The sequence below is a fragment of the Cherax quadricarinatus genome, chromosome 8 (genome assembly GCF_038502225.1).
Source record: "Cherax quadricarinatus isolate ZL_2023a chromosome 8, ASM3850222v1, whole genome shotgun sequence".
Taxonomy (NCBI): domain Eukaryota; kingdom Metazoa; phylum Arthropoda; class Malacostraca; order Decapoda; family Parastacidae; genus Cherax; species Cherax quadricarinatus.
Genome location: NC_091299.1, coordinates 21,649,894 through 21,664,602, shown reverse-complemented (window position 1 = coordinate 21,664,602; position 14,709 = coordinate 21,649,894). Strand labels below are relative to the sequence as shown.

General features: G+C 38.7%; 1 protein-coding gene across 3 annotated transcripts in view; it reads left to right on the top strand.

Moving 5' to 3' along the window:
• Positions 1–14,709, top strand: part of LOC128685247 (bumetanide-sensitive sodium-(potassium)-chloride cotransporter-like) — a 213,567-nt gene that overhangs the window by 161,097 nt on the left and 37,761 nt on the right. For all 3 annotated transcript variants that reach the window (XM_070082928.1, XM_070082927.1, XM_070082929.1), the window contains exon 17: positions 360–535. In XM_070082928.1, coding sequence (XP_069939029.1) covers positions 360–535 — 176 coding nt within the window. The remainder of the gene's footprint in view (positions 1–359; positions 536–14,709) is intronic.

Sequence of the window (14,709 nt, the reverse complement as noted above, 5' to 3'; positions counted from 1 at the left end):
CCACTTCTGTAATTCAAAATATTATTAAGAATTTAGAGATTTTCTTAACAAAAATTATGATTTGAAATTTTCAGGATTTTGGAGATCACACTGAAGTCAAAATTTCAAAATATATTCTGTCTTATTTGCAGAAAATCAATATTAGAGAGTTTTTAATAATGTAAATTAAGAAGCATTGCTTCAGTTGTACATATTCAAAATGTTCTGAATTTCAGAGAATTCTACAAAAGTTAATTTTTTTCATTTTGGAAAATTTTGAATTATATAATTCTAAATAAGATATGTATTACAATACATTGTTGCAGTGCTCAAAGTAGTGTTTTATTATGTGAATAATTGATTAAATTTGATCTTTACAGCGAAGCTCTAGACATGTATTTTGGAATCGCCATACTGCGTGTACCACAGGGTCTTGATTATTCCCAAATAATAGAGGATGAAGATACTCCAGTTGTCATGAATGGCAATGATGGTGCCATAACACAGATCACAGAAGATAGGCCAGGCCAGTCTGCTGCTAACCAACTCACTCAAGGTAATTTCATTTAGTGTCTATTGTAATATATATATGTAAATAGTGTGTACATATATATGTTTTGTTAACACATTGGCAATTTCTCACCACAGTAGGAAGACCCAAAGAAAAAAATGCATTCACTTTTATTCTAGCTGTTTGTCTAGAAATGTACACTTATCATAGTCCAAATGAACCTCTGAAAGACAGCAATGAATGAATCAATTTATTTTCACATAATACATCGTTTGAACCAAATTGGATAACATTACATCTCTCACATGGAAAACCCCTTAGTTATGCAGAGGATTTTTGGGTAAGTTTAAACTTATGTCTAGAAGGACTATAATGTTTTACATTTTTTTTTTTTCAACAAGTCTGCCGTCTCCCACCGAGGCAGGGTGACCCAAAGAGAAAGAAAATCCCCAAAAAGAAAATACTTTCATCATCATTCAACACTTTCACCTCACTCACACATAATCACTGTTTTTGCAGAGGTGCCCAGAATACAACAGTTTAGAAGTATATACGTGTAAAAATACACAATATATCTCTCCAAACTGCCAATATCCCAAACCCCTCCTTTAGAGTGCAGACATTGTACTTCCCATTTACAGGACTCAAGTTCGGTTATATAAAATATCCGATTTCCCTGAATCCCTTCACTAAATATTACCCTGCTCACACTCCAACAGATCGTCAGGTCCCAAATACCATTTGTATCCATTCACTCCTATTTAACACGCTCACGCACGCTTGCTGGAAGTCCAAACCCCTCGCCCACAACACCTCTTTTACCCGCTCCCTCCAACCTTTTCGAGGACGACCCCTACCCCGCCTTCCTTCCCCTACAGCTTTATACGCTCTCCATATCATTTTACTTTGATCCATGCTCTCTAAATGACCAAACCACCTCAACAAACCCTCTTCAGCCCTCTGACTAATACTTTTATTAACTCCACACCTTCTCCTAATTTCCACACTCCGAATTTTCTGCATAATATTTACGCCACACATTGCTCTTAGACAGGACATCTCCACTGCCTCCAACCACCTCCTTGCTGCAGCATTTACAACCCAAGCTTCACACCCATATAAGAGTGTTGGTACTACTATACTTTCATACATTCCCTTCTTTGCCTCCATAGATAACATTTTTTGCCTCCACATATACCTCAATGCACCACTCACCTTTTTTCCTTCATCACTTCAATGATTATCCTCATCCTTCATAAATCCATCCACTGACACATCAACTCCTAAATATCTGAAAACATTCACTTCATAAAATAGGTAGTAGGTTGGTAAACAGCAACCACCCAGGGAGGTACTACCGTCCTGCCAAGTGAGTGTAAAACAAAAGCCTGTAATTGTTTTACATGATGGTAGGATTGCTGGTGTCTTTTGTCTGTCTCATAAACATGCAAGATTTCAGGTATGTCTTGATACTTCTACTTACACTTAGGTCACACTACACATACATGTACAAGCATATATATACACACCCCTCTGGGTTTTCTTCTATTTTCTTTCTAGTTCTTGTTCTTGTTTATTTCCTCTTATCTCCATGGGGAAGTGGAACAGAATTTTTCCTCCGAAAGCCATGCGTGTTGTAAGAGGTGACTAAAACGCTGGGAGCAAGGGGCAAGTAACCCCTTCTGTATAAATTACTAAATTTAAAAAGAGAAACTTTCGTTTTTCTTTTTGGGCCTCCCTGCCTTGGTGGGATACGGCCGGTTTGTTGAAAAAAAAAAAGTTTACCGAGTATACCAGGAAAAGTGTACGGTAGGGTTATTATTGAAAGAATTAGAGGTAAGACAGAGAGTAGGATTGCGGATGAGCAAGGAGGCTTTAGAGTGGGTAGGGGATGTGTAGATCAAGTGTTTACATTGAAGCATATATGTGAACAGTATTTAGATAAAGGTAGGGAAGTTTTCATTGCATTTATGGATTTAGAAAAGGCATATGATAGAGTGGATAGGGGAGCAAGGTGGCAGATGTTGCAAGTACGTATATGGAATAGGTAGTAAGTTAATAAATGCTGTAAAGAGTTTTTATGAGGATAGTGAGGCTCAGGTTAGGGTGTGTAGAAAAGAAGGAGAATACTTCCCGGTAAAAGTAAGTCTTAGACAGGGATGTGTAATGTCACCATGGTTGTTTAATGTATTTTTAGATGGGGTTGTAAAAGAATTAAATGTTAGGGTGTTGTGGAGAGGGGTGGGGTTAAATTATGGGGAAACAAATAAAAATGGGAGTGCTTATGGGCGATTCTAAAGAAAAGTTGCAAAGGTTAGTGGACGAGTTTGGGAGTGTATGTAAAGGTAGAAAGTTGAAAGTGAACATAGATAAGAGTTAGGTGATGAGGGTATCAAATAATTTAGATAAAGAAAAATTGGATGTCACATTGGAGAGAGGGAGTATGGAAGAAGTGAATGTTTTCAGATATTTGAGAGTTGATGTGTCAGCAGATGGGTTTATGAAGGATGAGGTTAACCATAGAATTGATGAGGAAAAAAAGGTGAGTGGTGCATCGAGGTATGTGGAGACAAAAAACGTTATCAATGGAGGCAAAGAAGGGAATGTTTGAAAGTATAGTGGTACCAACACTCTTACATGGGTGTGAAGCTTGGGTTGTAAATGCTGCAGCAAGGAAGTGGAGATGTCCTGTCTAAGGGCAATGTGTGGTGTAAATATTATGCAGAGAATTCAAAGTTTTTAAATTAGAATTAGGTGTGCAGTTAATAAAAGTATTCGTCAGAGGGCTGAAGAGGGGTTGTTGAGGTGGTTTGATCATTTAGAGAGAATGGATCAAAGTAAAATGACATGGAGAACATATAAATCTATAGGGGAAGGAAGGCGGGGTAGGGGTCATCCTTGAAAAGGTTGGAGGGAGGGGGTAAAGGAGGTTTCGTGGGCAAGGGGCTTGGATTTTCAGCAAGCGTGCATGAGTGTGTTAGATAGGAGTGAATGGAGACGAATGGTTTTTGGGACATGACGAGCTGTTGGAGTGTGAGCAGGGTAATATTTAGTGAAGGGATTCAGGGAAACTGGTTATTTTTATATAGCCAGACTTGAGTTCTGGAAATGTGAAGTACAATGCCTGGACTTTAAAGGAGGGGTTTGGGATATTGGCAGTTTGGAGGGATGTGTAATAGGATGGTGTAAATATAATTGGGGCCTTGTTTATTATATTATTCAGGTCACTTTTTATATTGTATCTTTATATATGATTCTAAACTGGTGTATCTGGGCACCTCTGCAAGGACAGTGATTATGTGTGAGTGAGGTGAAAGTGTTGAATGATGTTGAAAGTACTTTCGTTTTGGGGATTTTCTTTCTTCTTGGGTCGCCCTGCCTAGGTGGGAGACGGCCGACTTGTTGAAAAAAAAAAAAATAGATTACATGCATACAGCCTCTCCTCACTTAACGATGGAGTTCCGTTCCTAAAACCATGTCGGTAAATGAATTCATCACTAAGTGAGGAGCATACTGTAATGGTAGTGGGTGTGTGTCATCCATCTTTGAAATTGTTTTATGTCACTTTTGCACCATTTATAACATTTCTGGTATTTTTTAAATGTTTATACAGTAGTGTACTGTATATTGTAATAAACAAAATAGAGGGAATCAGCTCTAATATACATTATTTAGGTATGCATACTGGTCAAAGAGCCCGTTGTATGTCCGAGTCATCGGTAAGCGAGTACTGTAGGGCCCCACTTATATGGCAGGTTAGGTTCTGGGCTACAGCCTTAAAGTGGAAATCGCTGTAAAGTGGAACACCCTTTTCTTCCACTTATAAATGCATATAATTACTAGATAACAAGTTTACACTAACATATATCAAGTTAGCAATAGAACAAGGCATTAAAAAACAATAAAAAAAAGTAAAATACACATATACTACACTCATTACTTACCTTAAAATATTTATTGTCTTAATCTAGGGTGAGATGAATAGTATGTATGGTAGTCAGCCGGGCTACCATACCAGGCCACCCCACCCACACATAATATTCTATGACATTTAAGCATCCCAGAGAGATAAAATGCATATACAGTTCATTCATTACTTACTTAAAATATTTGTAGTCTTAATGTAGGGTCAGAGGTTAGTAGCATTTATTGTAAGAAATCAAGTGTCATGTGTATGGTAGCCAGCCAGGCTACCATACCAGGCCATTCCACCCACACAATATTCTATGACATTTAAGCATCCCATAGCAATGAAATGCATATACAGTTCACTCATTACTTACCTTAAAATATTTGTAGTCTTAATCTAGGGTGAGATGAGTAGTATTTATTGTAAGAAATCAAGTGTGGTGTGTGTGGATGGTAGCCAGCCAGGCCAACCCACCCACACATAATATTCTATAATATTTAAACATCCCAGAGCGATAAAATGCATATACAGTTCACTCATTACTTACCTTAAAATATTTGTAGTCTTAATGTAGGGTCAGAGGTGAATAAATGAGATAAAACGAATAAATGAGAGAGAGAGAGAAAGAATGAGTACATGAGGGAGGACAGGCACAGAGTTATGTAAACAAACCAGGCGAACGCAAGTTTTGTAAACAAACAAAGTGTGCACGTCTGCTCTGTGTACAAGTTACATTGTGTACAAGTTGTCTCTACATTGATACAGAGGAATAAATAAAGAGGAACACTCCCATTCTCATGTAACACCATTTTTAGAAGAAATGAAGCTCTGAGTGAAGGCAATGGAAATAAGTCACACTTGAGTTTTTTTTTGGGTTATCCTAGGTACTTTACACATATGTATGATAATCTATGTAACTGTTTTTGTGTATACCTGAATAAACTTACATACATACAAAAGGAATAATTTTCTACAGTTACCCATCATAGATGGATTAATGAAAATATGTATGTTAACGTAATATACGACATTTAATGAGACTCGGTGATTATTATTAATATTATTATTTTCGTCATCATCATTACTAATATGGTGTCTCGAGACATAAGACACTCTTACTGATTTTAATGTGTCCCTGCATGTCAGCACAGTGTGTAAGTTTTTTAGGTACAGGTATACATAAGTATAATTATCAGAGTTTCCAGACATAATGGAGAGACTTAGTGCTTACGGATCTCACATAGAATGTAAACAAACCGGGTGGGGACAGTGACCGTATTAGAAAGTCAGGTGGGGGGAGCCGTATAGAGTTTTGGTCATAATTTGAAATGACCGTATTAGCGAAACATCGTAAAGCAAAACGCCATAAAGCAGGGCCCTACTGTACTTCGCTAAATGAGGAGAGGCTGTATTAAACAATTATATATGAAGCAGATAAAATCATAAGTTACATGAGAATAAGAACATTTATATTATACTGTATTAAGATTATTCCATTAATTCAAAATAAAATTATAATAAAAGTTACATTAAGAGTGCAACTAGTCACTTGAATTATTACAGAATGTGATGCGATAATATTTTGCATGTATGTAGACAAGACATTAATGATAATGACACTAGAAATGATTTAGTGAGAATGGCTCAGTGTACAGTATTTAGCTTTAAGCCTGAGAGTTCTGTTGCAGGTAACAAGAAAGTTTCAGGGCAGGATTAATATTAGAAGTGATTGTCTTGTATATATAGTATGCACAGAAGTATGAGTGAATTTTATGGATATTAATTAAGTTTAGGCTTTGAAGGAGGAAGGGGAGTATGTTGCCTGGCATTATATTGGGTGATCATTCATACAGCGGCTTATTTGTTGAGTTGTTATTGACTTCAGGCACAAATAGTGTGGGTGAGGTAAGAATAGATTAAAGAGTAGCATGATATAAGTAGTGCTGTTTGTGGTACATGGTAATGTATCTTGGAGAGGATGTCAACTGATTTGGATGCCTTTTTTGTTATGTGCTGAATATAGTGTTGAATTTCAAGAATTTGCCTTCATTCTGTCTTGCAATGGGACAGTACCTGGAGTATACCTGGAGGGTATACTCCAGGGTTAACTCCCCCATGGCGTGGTCCATGACCAGGCCTCGCGGTGGATCAGGGCCTGATCGACCAGGCTGTTACTGCTGGCCGCATGCAAACCAACATATGAACCACAGGCCTGCTGATCAGGTACTGACATTAAGTGTCTCTTCAGCTCCCTCTTGAAGACATTTGGTAATTTATTGGTAATCCTCTTTTTGTATGCTGGGAGGCAGTTGAACAGTCTTGGGCCCCGGGCACCTATTAACCATAACATTTGGTTGGACATTTGCAGCTCTGTTCCCAGAATATCACGTCCTCTTATAAATGTTCAGAGTAAGTTCATTGGTAGTTATCCAGATAGATATTTTTATGATCTCATTGACAGTGTTATTGAGAGAGTTTGGATTTGGGTGGGAGATGACTGAAGTTGTGTTGTCTGCAGACAGAACAGGTCTAAGTTGTTGAGATGCATTTATAAGGTCATTGATGTATGTGAGGAAAAGCAAAGCACCCGTATGTTGATAGGTTGCATTGACAAAGTTTTGCCCTTGATGGAGACATATTGGTGCCTGTTGTTAAGGTAGGACTTTAGGTATACAAGTTCATGACCTCTGATACCATAATGTACTAGTTTAAGATGCAAGATGTTGAGGTCTACTGTATCAAATTTTTCCAAAGGTCTATAAAAAGGCCCAGTGAATATTCATCATTCACAAGAACTACATAAAGTACGTAAAACATTTTTCATATATTCACTGTTTGTGCTTTTATTTGGTCTGAAACCAAACTGTCAGGGATAGAGTATATTGAGTGAGGCTAGGAAAAAGTATAGTCTCTTGTGGATAAATTTTTCGAAGATTTTGGATAACAATGGCAAGTTAGATATAGGTCTGTAGTTATTTATGCCATTTGAGTCTCCTTTGTATACGGCGTATTGAGGTAAACCTTGCTCTCTTGAACTTTGTCAAGAATGTGTTGGTTTCTAATGATTTGTTGAACAGTATTACTATGGTGGGTGACAGCCACATGAACTGCTCATTTGAACAATAGCCGTGGTACATGAGCTAAGTTACCTGACTTATTTTTCAGTGACTTCATTATCACTGAGACCTCAGTAGGATTAGTTGGAATCAGATAGAGTGAGTTTGGAAAACTTCCAGCAAGGTAGTCAGTCACTTGAGCGTTGTTACTTGAGTTTTTGCTAGAAAGACTTGATCCCGTGGTAGAGAAGAAATCATTTAATGTATTGTCAATTGCAGCAGGTTGAATATAATTTTCATTGGATTTAGTTAGGACAATTTCTTTGGTTTTGGTCAGTTTATGAGAGCCCAGAATTTGAGTGTGTGTTCCAGGCCCTCTTCACATCATCTTGTGTGGTTAAATTAAATAATTTAATTCAGAGCCAAAAAAAGGGATTAGTACTATTTGAGATAAATGAATAGAACATAAGAAAGGAGGAACACTGCAGTAGGTCTGTTGGCCCATACTAGGTAGGTCCTTCACAAATCCAACCCACTAATAGAATAATTGCTGGTATAAACCTTGGTAATAAATACCAACAAGTTGGTTTAGAAAGACACATAAGCAAACACTACGACATATTTATTAGAGAAGGTCCCAGGACCGAAATGTTTTCTAATAAATATGTCATAGTGTTTGCTTATGTGTCTTTCTAAACCAGAATAAACGCTACCCAAGCAATAAGCTTTGACAATTCTATTTACTCATGTGCAAGTCCCACACATATCCAACCCCTCTCACTCGTGTACTTATCGAACTTAAATTTGAAACTACCCAAGGTTCTAGCTTCGATAACCCTACTAGGCAGACCATTCCACTCATCAGCTACCCTGTTACCAAACCAGTACTTTCTTATAGCCTTTCGAAATCTAAACTTATCTAATTTTAATCCATTATTGCGGGTTCTCTCTTGGAGGGATATCTTCAAAACCTTATTCATATCCCCTTTGTTATTACCCGTCTTCCACTTATACACTTCGATCATGTCTCCCCTCATTCCTCGTCTTACAAGTAAATGTAGTTTAAGGGTCTTTAATCTTTCTTCATACGAAAGATTTCTAATGCTATGTATTAATTTAGTCATTCTACACTGAATGTTTTCTAATGAATTTATGTCCATTCTGTAATATGGAGACCAGAACTGAGCTGTGTAATCTAGGTGAGGCCTTACTAATGATGTATAAAGCTGTAATGTAACCGGTGGACTTCTGTTGCTTACACTTCTTGATGTAAATCCCAGTAATCTGTTTGCCTTATTACATATGCTTAGGCAAAGCTGTCTTGGTTTAAGGTTGCTGCTTACCATAACCCCCAAGTACTTTTTGCTGTCTGTATGGCTAAGTTCTAAATTATTTAACTTATAAGTGCTAGGGTTATGGACACTACCGAGCTTCAGAACCTTGTATTTATCAACATTGAACTGCATCTGCCACTTTTCTGACCATAAGAACATAAGAAAGGTGGAACACTGCAGCAGGCCTGTTGGCCCATACTTGGCAAGTCCTTTACAATCCATCCCACTAACAAAACATTTGCCCAACCCAATTTTCAATGCCACCCAAGAAATAAGCTCTGATAACTCTATCCACTCTCATATGCAACTCCCACTCAAATCCAACCCCTCTCACTCATGTATTTATCCAACCTATATTTGAAACTACCCAAGGTTTTAGCCTCAATAACCCAACTAGGTAGACTGTTCCACTCATCAACTGCCCTATTTCCAAACCAATACTTTCCTACATCCCTTCTAAATCTAAACTTGTCCAATTTGAATTCATTACTGCGGGTTCTCTCCAGGAGAGATATCCTCAAGACCTTACTAATATCCCCTTTATTAATACCCATCTTCCACTCACACACTTCGATCATGTCTCCCCACATTCTTCGTCTAACAAGTGAATGCAATTTAAGGGTCTTCAATCTTTCTTCATAAGGAATATTTCTAATGCTATGTATTAATTTAGTCATTCTACGCTGAATGTTTTCTAACGAATTTATGTCTATTCTGTAATATGGAGACCAGAACTGAGCTGCATAATCTAGGTGAGGCCTTACTAAAGATGTATAAAGCTGAAGTATAACCTCTGGACTTCTGTTGCTTACACTTCTTGATATAAATCCCAGCAATCTATTTGCCTTATTATGCACACTTAGGCACTGTTGTCTTGGTTTAAGGTTGCTGCTTACCATAACCCCCAAATCCTTTTCGCATTCTATACGGCTAAGTTCAACATTATAAAGCTGGTAGGTACTAGGGTTATGGACATTTCCGAGCTTTAGAACTTTACATTTATCTACATTGAACTGCATCTGCCACTTTTCTGACCACGAATTGAGTTTGTCTAAATCCTCCTGAAGTTGTGAGACATCAACGTCTGAATCGATTATCCTACCTATCTTCGTGTCATAAGCAAATTTGCTTATGTCACTAGTAATTCCCTCGTCAAGGTCGTTTATATATACAGTGGACCCCCAGTATACGATATTAATCCGTTCCCGAGAGCTCATCATATGCCAAAATTATCAGAAGGAGAATTAATTTTCCCCATAAGAAATAATGGAAATCAAGCTAATCCGTGCAAGACACCCAAAAGTACTATGAAAAAAAAGTTTTACCACATGAAATATTAAGTTTAATGCACACAAACTGAAGAAGACATGCACAGTTAGTAGTACTCTACTAGCAATAGAATACATGACACTTACCTTTAATGAAAATCTGGTGATGATTGATGGGATGGGAGGAGGGGAGAGTGTCGAAGTTGTTAATGTTTAGAAGGGGAATCCCCTTCCATTAGGACTTGAGGTAGCAAGTCCTTTTCCGGGGTTACTTCCCTTCTTCTTTTAATGCCACTAGGACTAGCTTGAGAGTCACTGGACTTCTGTCGCACAACATATCTGTCCATAGAGGCCTGTACCTCTCGTTCCTTTATGACTTTTCTAAAGTGGTTTACAACGTTGTCATTGTAGTAGTCACCAGCACGGCTTGCAATAGCTGTGTGAGGGTGATTGTCATCCATAAAGGTTTTCACCTTTGTCCACATTGTATACATTTCTTTAATCTGTGAAGTAGGCAACTTCTTAAATTTCTCTATCCCTTCCTCCGAAGCAGTTTCCTCAGGTCTGGCCTCTTGCTGTTGAAGATAATCTTGCAGCTCATAAGTGGTTAGTTCGTCATTGTCCTCCTCTACCAACTCTTCCACATCCTCCCCAAGGACTTCCCCAATGCCACAGTGGATTCCTCAAGTGGCATAGGATTCCCAGGGTTAGCCTCAAACCCTTCAAAATCTCTTTTGTCTACACATTCTGGCCACAGTTTCTTCCAAGCAGAGTTCAAGGTCCTCTTAGTCACTCCCTCCCAAGCCTTACCTATAAGGTTTATACAATTGAGGATATTAAAGTGATCCTTCCAAAACTCTTTTAGAGTCAATCGAGTGTCTGTGGTCACTTCAAAGCACTTTTGAAACATAGATTTTGTGTACAGTTTCTTGAAGTTGGAAATGACCTGCTGGTCCATGGGCTGCAGGAGAGGAGTGGTATTAGTAGGCAAAAACTTCACTTTAATGATGCTCATGTCCCCACAAAGTCACTCTGCCAAGTCTGTAGGATGACCAGGGGCATTGTCTAACACCAGGAGGCACTTAAGGTCTAATTTCTTTTCAATTAGGTAATTTTTCACACTGGGGGCAAATGCATGGTGTAACCAGTCATAGAAAAATCCCTAGTGACCCATGCCTTACTGTTTGCCCTCCACAACACACACAAATTAGCCTTGAGGACATTCTTTTGCCTGAACGCTCTGGGAGTTTCTGAGTGATACACCACTAAAGGCTTCACTTTGCAATCACCACTAGCACTGGCACACATCAGAAGATTAAGCCTGTCTTTCATAGGCTTATGTCCTGGGAGTGCCTTTTCCTCCTGAGTAATGTAGGTCCTGCTTGGCAATTTCTTCCAAAACAGGCCTGTTTCGTCGCAGTTAAACACTTGTTCAGGTTTAAATTCTTCACTGTCTGTGTAATCCTTGAATTCCTTCACATATTTTTCAGCTGCCTAATCACGCTGTGTATGCCACTACGATTCTTAAATCTTTCAAACCAACCTTCGCTGGCCTTAAATTCACTCACATTACCACTAGTTGCAGGCATTTTTTCAGTTAAATCCTCATGTAACTTCCTAGCCTTTTCACATATGATCGCTTGAGAGATGCTATCTCCTGCTATCTGTTTTTCATTTATCCACACCAATAACAATCTCTCAACATCTTCTAACACTTGCGATCTCTATTTCGAAAACAGACGTGCACCTTTTGCAATAACAGCTTCCTTGATTGCCGTTCGCATCGCTATTGGGCCGTGCGGACGTGCTGCGCAGTAGCTCCTGATTGAGTTGGCATTTGCGCAGTGTTGACGTGTACTTGGCTCTGTGAAGACCTGTTTGCGCGCTCTCTAGAATTGAAGCAAGATGCCCTCCATCGAGCAACTTTACCAACAGCTTAAGGAAGAATTGAGGTTGGCGAATTTGGAAATTCGGCGATTGACCGAGGAGAACAAGAAGATTCGTAGTAGTCCTCCTGTTTTGAGTCCTCAGGTCAAGAAGGGAAACTGGTCAGTGGCTGGACAGCAGGGAAAGAAGTTGACGATCAAGAAGACGAATGGAAAGGTAGAAACGATGAAGAAGAAAGAGACTGCCGTGGAAACTGTTGTGGAAACATCCAATACATTCTCAGTGCTACCCGACGAATGTGAGTTGACTACTGGGAACGACACGACGAAAGACATTAAGGAAGGTAAGAATATTGTTGTTGTTGGGGATAGCCAAGTTAGGTATATGGATAGGGCGTTCTGCTTGAAGGACAGGAGTAGGAGACAGAGAGTTTGCTTTCCTGGGGCTGGGATGGAGGATATTGTTAGCCGTCTGGATGACATCATGAGAGGTAATGGGAGCAATCCTATTATCTGTCTCAGTGCTGGAGGCAACGATGTTGGCAGACGTAGGAGTGAGGACCTGATTAGCAGGTATAGGTCAGCAATAGAAATAATTAGAAGTAAGGGTGGGAACCCTCTCATATGTGGTATTTTGCCAAGGAGGGGAGTTGGAAGTGAATGGTTGTCCAGGGCAATTGGTGTCAATTGCTGGCTGGACAAATACTGTAAGGAAAATGCGGTAACATTCATTGACAACTGGGACCTCTTCTATGGCAGAAATGACATGTATGCTAGGGATGGGGTTCACTTATCTAGGTGTGGGGTGGGAGCACTGGCAACTGCAGTGGAGGGAGCAGTTAGGACTTTAAACTAGGAATAGTTAGTGGTATGGGTTTTGGCAGGAAAACAGTGAAGTCCCAGTGTAGTAATATTACGAGTTCTAGGGGAACTAGTAATAATAAGAACGAGATAGATATTGAAAAGCCAGGGACCTTGGGTGATAAAGACGGTAATAGGTTTAGTAGAAAAATAGAAATGAGCAGGAAGGGTAAAGAGAAAGGAGAGTCTTTCAATGTTTATTATGCTAATTGCCGTAGTGCTAGGAATAAGATGGACGAGTTGAGATTAGTTGCTAGTGTAGGTAACATTGATGTATTTGCCTTAACTGAGACGTGGTTTAATTCAAAAAGTCGGGACATGCCTGCGGAATGTCATATTCAGGGTTTTAAATTGTTCCAAGAAGATAGAAGTATTGGGAGGGGGGGGTGGGGTGGCATTGTACGTCCGAGATCGCTTGAACTGTTGCATAAAAACGGGTATTAAGTCTGAAGTAACACATACAGAGTCTGTTTGGATAGAATTTTCAGAGGGGCATGAAAAACTGATTTTAGGAGTGATATACCGTCCCCCTAACTTAGATAGGGACCAAGGGAAACTACTATGGGAGGAAATTGTTAAGGCCACAAGGCACGATAATGTAGTAATTCTAGGAGACTTTAACTTTAGTCATGTTGATTGGAATTTCTTGACTGGGAATTTAGAATCGTACGACTTCTTAGAAGTATTTCAGGATTGTTTTTTGAAGCAGTTTGTGACAGAACCTACAAGGGGAAATAACCTGCTTGACTTAGTTATGGCAAACAATGAATCCCTTGTTAATAATTTAGAAATTTCAGAGGAACTGGGTGCTAGCGACCACAAATCAATTACATTTAGCATTGAATGGAAGTACGATAGTAGCGATAACTCAGTAACAGTCCCAGATTTTCGCTTAGCAGATTACGATGGGCTTAAAGAACACTTATCATCTGTTGACTGGGGTAACGAAGAGAGCTATCAATATGACAGTTTTCTGAACACTATACATGCTGCTCAAAGAGCGTTTATCCCATATAAAGAAATTAGATCAAATAGAAATGACCCAAAATGGATGAATAATAGGCTCAAATATCTACTAGGGCATAAGAAAGGAATTTATAGGCGTATCAAAAGAGGTGAGGGTCATCTTATGAATCAGTATATTGACATTAAGAGGGACATTAAAAAGGGGATAAGAAAAGCTAAAAGGGACTATGAAATTAAAGTTGCTAGGGATTCTAAAACTAACCCAAAAAGTTTTTTCCAGGTCTATAGAACAAAAGTTAGAGATAAGATAGGTCCCCTTAAAAATAACTATGGGCACCTTACTGACAATGAGAATGAAATGTGCTTGATTTTAAATAATTATTTTCTCTCAGTTTTTACACAGGAAGACACTAACAATATTCCAGTAATTAATTTTTACAGTGGGCTAGAAGAAGATAAATTATGTAACATCACAGTCACTAGTGAGATGGTTGTGAGGCAGATAGACAGACTGAAGCAAAATAAGTCGCCGGGTCCTGATGAGGTTTTTTCAAGGGTTCTTAAGGAATGCAAAATGGAACTCTGTGAACCATTAACTAATATTTTTAATTTATCTCTTCAAACAGGTGTAGTGTCTGATATGTGGAAGATGGCTAATGTAACTCCTATTTTTAAAACAGGGGACAAGTCGTTACCGTCAAATTACCGCCCAATAAGCCTGACCTCAATTGTAGGCAAATTACTAGAGTCAATTATAGCTGAGATTATAAGAAGCCATCTCGATAAGCATAGCTTGATTAATGATACTCAGCATGGATTCACAAGAGGCCGGTCTTGTCTAACTAATTTATTAACTTTCTTCAGTAAAGCTTTTGAGGCTGTTGACCACAATAAAGAATTTGATATTATTTACTTAGATTTTAGTAAGGCTTTTGATA